The 9,150-nt window shown below is 44.4% G+C and overlaps 1 protein-coding gene across 2 annotated transcripts in view; it reads left to right on the forward strand.

Annotated features, from left to right (window-relative positions):
• Positions 1 to 6,048, forward strand: part of MTRES1 (mitochondrial transcription rescue factor 1) — a 15,861-nt gene extending 9,813 nt beyond the window's left edge. For both annotated transcript variants that reach the window (XM_042939479.1, XM_042939478.1), the window contains exons 3-4: positions 1,571 to 1,643; positions 5,846 to 6,048. In XM_042939479.1, coding sequence (XP_042795413.1) covers positions 1,571 to 1,643; positions 5,846 to 6,025 — 253 coding nt within the window. In that variant the 3' untranslated portion in view covers positions 6,026 to 6,048. The remainder of the gene's footprint in view (positions 1 to 1,570; positions 1,644 to 5,845) is intronic.
• Positions 6,049 to 9,150: the final 3,102 nt, after the last annotated feature.

A 9,150-nucleotide genomic window follows, 5' to 3' on the forward strand; every position in this document is an offset into this window, starting at 1 on the left:
CTTTGTCTTTTTGTTATGTTAATGCATCGTTTCCAGCCACTCAGCCCATATCATGGTGAGGAGGAACCACAGTTAGGAAAGGACTTCTAGGAACCTGTTCGGTTACTTCATTCTACAGGTGAGAAAACTGATTTCCAGAGGAGTCAAGTGACTGCCTGCACATCCCAGGTGCCACCTCTCCCTGATCTAAGACACAGTTGACTCTAAGGTGAACCACTGATTACTTCTTGAGGAGGGAAGTAATGACTATGTTAGGTGTGTATAGTAAGAAGAAGCCGTACATGGGTTTCACAAATGCCACAGTGTGAGAAGGTCCCTTTTAGAAGCAACAGAAGCAGGAGAATGTGGTGGTTAAGAATGCAGGCTCCGCAGCTAGACTCCTGGGGTTTCAGTCCTGGTTTGCTGTGTGACCTTGGGCAAGTTACTTAAATTCTCTAAGTGTCCGTTTTCTCATCTGTATAATGTAAAATAACACCTTAGAAGCTGGTTGCTAGGATTAAATGAGTATCTCTCTCCTCCATCTAAAGCATTTTAACAGTGCCTAACACATGGTAGGTACTCAATATATGTTAGCTATTATGAAGAAAGTACTGTGTGTGTTCACATATAGTGCCCAGAGATATTAAGTGTAACTTTCACGATTTCTCTAGTATTCTTGTTCTCTCTGCTAGACTAATTCTATAATAGTGACCCTCATTGTTCATTCATTCCTTTAGCACTCATTGTGTGCATACTGCATACAAGGTAAGAATCACGGTATGGATAATATATTCAGAAAGGTCTCCATGTGTAATTTATACCTGTATGACCTAATTTAATGGCATGGTTTAATTTTTTAATCCATGAAGTTTAAGGACTTACAAGGGTGACCAATCCCATAGGGACCCTTGTCGGGATTTACTGAGTATTCTCTAAAATCTGGCAAACTTGTAAGGGATCCTCTCTCTCTTCCCCAGAGTAGTAGCTGGTGCTGTTATCATGAAGCAGAAACCCACCCAGATATAACTCCCCTGGAGTCAGAGCAGCAAGAGAAAATGGCACTGATTTTTGTCGGCACCGGCTCCTGGTCCGGTTGCCCTGGTGATTAAGACAGACCGCAGCTGCTGGATTGGAATTTCCCCAACCTCAGCTCGGACTAGCAGAGGATTTTTTAATAGCCCCAACATTCGTGTCGTGCCTGGTTTGTCTCGCAGAGCCCTTTGGTGGTCGTGAATCACAGGTGCTCCTGCTTTGCAGAAGTCCGGTGAGGTAGTGCCCGGCCCTCGCAGAGCCCCGTCAGAGTTTTGATTACCTGCCGATGATTCGAGCATATCTGTGCTGATGTGCGAGCATACGTGGGCGTCTATTCAGGAGAACCCCTTGATCTCGCTGTCGTGTGTACATACGGGAGCAGTTGACTTTCATTTTCCCAGCACCCAGAACGGAGACTTTTGTGAAGAGGCTGGTGACTATCAGAATAAAACATTAATGGCAGATGTTTTTCTCAGACCTCTATAATTGTTTTGAATATATTTCTATTTCAAAGCATTTGGTTTTTTTTGTTGTTTTTGTGTGTGTGTTTTTTTTAAAGCAAAGTGGAAGATGCGTTCTACAAAGGCGAACTCAGGCTGAATGGGGAAAAATTATGGAAGAAAAGCAGAACGGTGAGATATTATGACAGCCAGATATTTTTGTCTGTTGCTCTGCCAGTACTCAGTGCCTCCCTAGTTTCCCCTCAGGCTCCTTACTTGGGGTTTCAGCGTCTCCTGTGTGTGTCTGTGTTACCCTCTCTGCGATTCCCTGTGGGCCTGATCAGGCTAATGAGACTCACCAGCCAACTTCACACAAACTACCTGCTCTTTTGCAGCCTAAGTGACTTCAAGATGAATCTTTCCCTTCGTCTTTAAAATTTTAAGACACACCACTATCAGAATTGGCAAGAGTCCATTAGTTAAACTTCCAAGTCATTAGTCCCATAAAATCGTTATAGGCTAAAAAGAACAGTTGGTCCATGTAGAGGTAACTCTGGACTACGGGACTTCTGCAGATGTGGAATTTTGTTCATTTCGGCAGTTACCCGCCAGCACTTGCTGGGTGCCCTGCTCTGTGTGCACAGCGGCTGTCAAAACCGAGACTCCCAGTTTTCTGACAGCCCCACATCAATACTATTGTTCAGAGTCTAGAGTGCTAACCATTATACTATGGAACTTCAATACTATTGTTATGTGAAAGAAGTCAGTTACAAGAAAATGTATTTCCAGTATCCAGTGTTGTTACAATATACTGTGAAAGTTACATATTTTTGTAAAAAGTTACATTTTACATATATCTGGAATTAAAATATCAATATTACTAGTATTTATCTCTGGGGCATTATGGGTTATATTTTCTTCATTCTTTTTATTTTCTGAATTTTTTACAAGTATATATCACTTTCCTAATTGGGAAAATAATACGATAGTTAAAGTCAACAAAACACAATCAAAAAGTGTATGACAGAAACCCTTAAAAAGTTTGGAAGACACTGACATATGAGGCATTGGCAGACATAATCTAACTCTTAGTATGTAGGGAACTAATGTTCCAGGGAAGGTACACACACTTTTGTAGGTTACTATTAGGCTTGTTTCATGTTTCAGAACCCCCCCTGGGGCTGGGGGACCTGAGCTACATCCTTTTGCCCTGCGACAAGGGAGGGTGTGAGCTGTTGGCCATGGACCTGGGTGAGCACCGAGGCTTTCTTCAGAGACCTTGTTCCCTGGGATCATACAGGTTCTTGCGGCTGAATGGACAGTGCCTGTCTCAGCTGCCAGGTCACAAGGTCCTCGATCTCTGATGGCACCTGACCCGGCAGGTTCGGCATGTCAGTCATTGCTCTGTGAGCTTCAGGAAATCAGGCACTCCAGACATGCATCTGGAGATTAGGCTCTTGTCCCATAATTGCTTTTTCCTGGTTGTAGCCCTGCCCCCTCCCCTCGGCCACAGCGTTCCTAAGACCTGTTCTTGGTGCACTGGCCTCTGTACCAGGGCCTCATTTACAAATGCCCCAAGTCTATTTTTCTCCCCCTGCTTTGAGATAGTATTAACTACAGTCTAATTGCTGCTTCTTCATTCTGCCTTGGGTGTTCTGTTTTCTCGGCTGCTTTCCAGATTTCTCCTGAGGGTCAGCAGAGGGAAGGGGCCAGTGTTAGCACTCGGGCTGCCTTGTTACTAGGAGGCCTGTAGCCATAGTAACTGCAGCTAAGGGAAGATTTGAAATGTAGATATTTGGAACAGCCCGTAATCCCATCCGCTTTTGCTTTATGTCTGGTGTGCTGTCTCCCACATTAGAAAGGACTGGCTGTTGCAGAGAATAAAGGACACCTCCCTTACCATGACCTGCTGCATGGGGCTGTGCCTGGCTGCTGGCCTTGAAGGGTCAGGCAGTTTTCTGATGCTGCATCTATAAAGCTGGCTGCCTGTAGCTGAGCAAACCTTTTCTGTTAGCTGCAAACCAGGTGGGGCCCAGAGTACTGGAGGTGCTGCTGGGTCCCTGTTGACTTAAACAAAGGGTGTTTAGAGCCGGACTATGGTGATTGAGCCTTCCTAAACTCATTCTCTCCCTGAGAAATATTCCTTCCCTTTTCTCTGCCTTAGAAGTAAGCTACCAAAGGGATCTGCTGCTCAGCCACACACGAGCCTGCTCTTTTAAGGGACAGACATTATGCACAGTATATCTGTGAAGGGGTACACAATAAGGGTTGTCTTTTTCTCTGTGTATCCTTTTATACTTTGTATATTTTGTGTTACGTGCATATGTTACTAAAAAGTGAATTTTAATGAAATAAAGTTATGCTGAAAAATGTAAAGCAGAGTTCTCAAGCCTTGTATTTCTGGACGTTGATTTTAAATGTCCATATAGTTGGGCCAAATGGTCTTTTTTTTTTAATATTTTATTTTTTTTTTTATTTTGAGAGCACATGCGAGCAGGGGAGGGGCAGAGAGAGGGAGAGACAGAATCCAGAGCAGGCTCCACACTGCCAGCACAGAGCCCGACGTGGGGTTTGATCCCACAAACTGCAAGATCCTGACCTGAGTGGAAATCAAGAGTCGGACGCCCAACCGACTGAGCCACCCAAGCGCCCCAATGGTTATTTATTATTTATTTTTAAGTTTTTTAGATTTATTTTGAGATAGAGCACAAGCAGATAAGAGGCACAGAGAAAGACAGAATCCCAAGCAGGCTCCATGCCGTCAGCACAGAGTCCAATGCAGGGCTCGAACCCACAAACTGTGAGATCATGACCTGAGCAGAGATCAAGAATCTGATGCTTAACCGACTGAGCCACCCAGGTGCCCCAATGGTCATTTATTTTCAATTAAACGCATAAGAACTACAGGAGGACAGATCCCTTAGATGATGCCTATGTCAGCCCAACCTTCAAGCCCAGGGGAGAAGCAGTCTTCATGCCTACTTGTGGTGTGAGCCCTTCTGCTTCCTAGCCCAGAGAGGAGAATGTTAAGGTTTATCATCAGCTCCTGTGTGAGTTCCCATCTAGCTGCTCTAAGCTGTCTGGGTTGACCAGTATGGCATTGTGGCTAACAGGTGTGTGTTCCCATGTTTTGGACTGAATATTGGGCCCTTGAATGGGTGGGAGAACAAACATGAGCTTGCCCTGGTGAGGTACACATGTTTGCTGCCTCAGAGAGCATTAACTGAAAATAAAGTAAAAGTGGCAATACTTCTTAAATAGAAAACCTCCAGTCAGCTTTTAAACAGCCATGTGTTCTCCAGCTCACCTGGCTCTAAATAAATGAATGGCCGTGCGTACCCACTTAGAGTCCATGGCCCACACATGGAGTTGCTTCCCGCCTCCTTGGAAGCAGTGGTGAGAGGTCGGAGATGGCCCCAGTCATCCCTGGCTTATGTTACAGTAGAAGCAGCATCTGGCACCTGGGTCACTTTAGCTCCTTCCTGAGTCACTGGGCAGATCCTCTGGAATCCTGGGCTGCCAGGACCAGGTATCCACCATAGGCTGTCCCCAGCAACACTGATAGGACTGCCCTAGGACATGGCCCTGAAGTACTCAACCCAAGGCTCCCATCTGGGCAAGAATGGGTCTGACCTCAGCCTTTTTAACCTACTGAGTCTGCATCCAACCCTACCCTCTTTTCTGTGGCATTCTGTCTTGGTGAATTGAGTCCTATCTTCTTGATGATGTGGCATCACTAGGGCTAATCAGTGTTAGGCCTTTTCTTTACCATTTCTCTAAGCGATACGCTGACTGTTCCACAGTGACTAATTTTCAACAAACTGCCCCGTCCCCAATTATGTAGCTCATCTGGGTTGAAATCAGTGAAAAGTTACACTGGAAATGGTTGTCTCAGTGCTGGTAGTAATTACTATGCACATATTCTCTAAGATTGTGCCCCACTCTCTTTGTTTCTTGTCATTGTTACCAAAACAAATGCCTCCGTGTGTCTCCTTCAATCATCTAGTAGAGGTATTTGAGCCACACCACCCGGGCTGCCCGTAGGAAGCCATCCAAGTCTGAAGGAAGGACGTGGACAGGATCGGGCACGTGTGTCTGGGGCATCCTGTGAGTGAGGCCCTTTCACCTGGAGGCACTAGGGATGAGGGACAGCCTCAGAGGAATCACTGCCTTTCCTCACCTGCCCCTCTAGGGAGTGGTCACCTGGTGAAACTCAAACCAAGGATGTTTGTGGGGTGCCTGGTTGGGGGAGCTTTCGACTCGATCCCAGGGTCATGAGTTCAAGCCACACATTGGGTGTAGAGACTACTAAAAAAAGAAAAAATAAAAGGACATTTGCATTGGCCTATGTTTCCCAAAATGCAGTAAAGGCTGAGTTTTCTTTTAATTTTCAGGTGAAAGTGGGAGATACATTGGATCTTCTAATTGGAGAGGATAAAGAAGCAGAAACAGAGACAGTGATGAGGGTTCTCCTGAAAAAAGTGTTGGGAGAGAAAACTGAAAGCGAGAAGTACAGAGTGGTGTTACGCCGGTGGAAAAAGTTAAAGTTGCCTAAAAAGAGTATGTCTAAATAAATGAATTGCTTTCTATCAATAAAGCTACTTTCGAGTGATGGGGGAAAGGGCCAGCTTAAAAAGAGGGCATTTTTATTAAAGTTCTTTTGCCCTTAGTGGAAACTGCTGAGCTGTTTTGTGGAAATTGGGATCCATAGCTTGGAGACACTTCCCATGGCCTGGATTCCTCTCCAGGGCTTGATTTGTGCTCATTTTGACCTCGTTTTAGCCCCATGAGCATGAATGAGATGTGTGCTGAATGAATTAAGCCCAGAGAGGGTTTTAATGACTAGCCTGCTGTTCCCACATTAAATACGTCGGGAGTCCATGTAAAATAAACGGGCCTTGTTGTTTGTGCTTTCATTTCCATTTTATCCCTTTTGGCCAGCTTCCCTGGGTGCAGGCTTCTTAAGGCAAAATCAAGTAATGTCAAGGTCACCCTTCATATCCTCGAGGGAGAACACTGGGGGACCCCCTTTCACCACCAGCCCTTCTGAATTACCAACATGTGAGCTTTAATTCCCTTCAGAGGTTTGCCTTCAGAAGTATGGATAAGTTGTTCTAACTCATTCTAAAGGGGCTAGTTAGGGCCCATCTAAAATTAATTGTTTAGGTCAGGGGCAGCCAGAGGCCTTTTTATGGCACTCAGGAATGGTTTTTACATTTTTAAAGCACTGTTAAAAGAAAAGAAGGAAGGAATATATCACAGAGACCTTATGTAGCCCACGAAACTTAAAGTATTTACTATCTGACCTTTGACAGAAGAATATGTGATGACCCTTCCCCCCTGCCCCAGTAAGCTGAGGGTTTGATTTTCAGATGAAAGTTGTTTTTAGTAGTAGGTTTCAGCTGAAACAGATTTTACCAATGAAGAGAACAAAGAATCAGAGAATCTAGTTCTCAAGAAGGTGTCATAAAAGGGGCCAAGCCTTAAAAAAAAAATACAGTATTAGAAGGGACACAGGGGCACCTTGGTGGCTCAGTTGGTTGAGTGTCCGACTCTTGATTTCAGCTCAGGTCGTGATCCCAGGGTCATGAGTGGAGCCTGCTTAAGATCCTCTCCCTCTGCCCCCCTCTCTAAAATAAACATTTTTAAAATGTTTAAAAACTACAAGGGACACATACGTAATACACATGATCTAAGAAAAGGGCATCTGCAGAAATACTAGTTTGTAGTCTTCCAGGAATGGTTTCCTGGCACCAGAAGGTCAGCTCACTTAGAGACTTTATTAGACTGTGTCATGTAAAAGAGACTGGCTGTGTCTGGGTCTTTTTATTTGCCCTCCAGGAATTCTTAGGAATTCAGGTTAACTGACAGTGAAGAGAAACCTCTGTGGCCCAAAACAGTGGGATGTTTGGGCCCATGAGTCTGGAAGTCTTTACCACCTTGGATTTCTGAAGACTCAGGAAAATCGATTTTTATTTGAAAGCTCAAGTAAGCTCTCAGGAAGAAATATTACATACTGTCCAGTGTAATAGGGAATTTTTCTATCTTACCACTTGTTAACTGGACTTTGCTGACTTATTAGTAAAAACATGTTCGATTTCAACATGAGTTAGTTATGAATTGTAATTTAAGAGATAAATGTCCATAGTTTTTCCCATTTCCTTTACCTCTCTCTGTCCCTGTCTCCCTCTCCCTCTCTTCTCCAGACTTCTCTTGGGAAAGTTCTAGATATAGAAAGCCTAATTAGTATGGTGCAAGGCGGCATGATCTTGTGATGTGTCAGGGGTCCTGGTTTTTAGGCTCAGCCTTATCATCAGCAAGTTGGGTTACCTTGGTCATAGGTTGACCTTAGTCTCTCAGAGCTTCAGCTTCCTCATTGGTCAAATAAGGATCAGGATACTAACTGCCTTACCTTGTCCTGTGTTCGAATGAGGGAGAAAGTCAAGATGCGTTGTATGAGGTAAGAGGAGTTGCTACACAGTGGGAAGAGCCACTCACTAGCGAGGCTTTTAGAAGCCCTGTGGGTAATCACCATCTCACCCAGCTGCTTGCAGTGTTTGGTTCACTCCAGACGTCTCTGTTTTAAAAAATCAAACTAAGAAAAAAAAGAAAAAACCCTGATGGGAGAATGTTGGTTTGGTGACAACACGTGGCAAAAACTGATCTCTCGCAGCTGTCTGCAGTACAAGGGACTTCAAACATATCTATGAAATCGCAGAAACAAAAGCAGTTCGTAAAGATTTGTAGAACTCTTGCAAGTTCACTCCATACTTGACCCCAAATGACGGTTGCTTTATAGTGCTACCCTGGAGAGGCCTCCTCAGTGAAAATTAAAGAAAATTTGAAAAGACTATGATGAAAGGATTAAAGATGTATATGTTTCCACTGCAATGGTTCTCGACCAGGGTATTTCACACACACACCCCCTCCCCCCGGGGACATTTGGTACTGTCTAGAGACGTTGGGGAGGGGGCAATAAGGGCATCGAGTGGATAGAGACCAGTGATGCCTCTAAACCCCTACAGTGTAGGACACCCTCACAACAGAGTTCTCTGACCCCAACTGTCGGGAGAGATGAGCTCAAGATACCTGCTCTCATGGGATGACAAGGAAGAATTTTTTTTTTTTTTAAGTTGTGACTATTTTGGTGGAGGCTGATCTAGCGCTTATACCAGTAATGATGGTTAATTCTTTCAAAGAAATGGCACTCCTTTAGGAAATATGATGGTAATTGCATTTCTCTGCCAGACAGCATTTAAGGTCTTTCCCGGAAAATTACATAGATGGCCAGGCAATCATTTCATTATCTTTTTAGCATTTTGGAGAGAAAAGTAGACATTTGGGGGATACTCCTTCCTTAAGTCACAGTTTATTTGGTCAATGATAATTGAGATGGGAACATAACTAGCGTTTTCTAAGAAGCTAAAAAGGGAGCAGATGTCAGTTGGGTGGTGGTGATGTTCCGTGAACCATCTAAAGGATGCAGGGTACAGGCAAGTAGATTCACACTCTACTGAAGTTCTGCCTTATCTTGCTCCTATGTATTTGAGCTTTCAAAAAGTTACTGTCGGGTTCTCAGCTTACTGACACTCTCAAGGGAGTAGTGAAGGAAATTGAACACTGCACGGAGCAGACGCAGTGAGCACAGTATGCATCTCCAAAACCTCGGCAGGTCCCACAGCAAGCCGGCAAGCAGCCA

Source organism: Panthera leo, chromosome B2 (genome assembly GCF_018350215.1).
Source record: "Panthera leo isolate Ple1 chromosome B2, P.leo_Ple1_pat1.1, whole genome shotgun sequence".
Lineage (NCBI taxonomy): Eukaryota > Metazoa > Chordata > Mammalia > Carnivora > Felidae > Panthera > Panthera leo.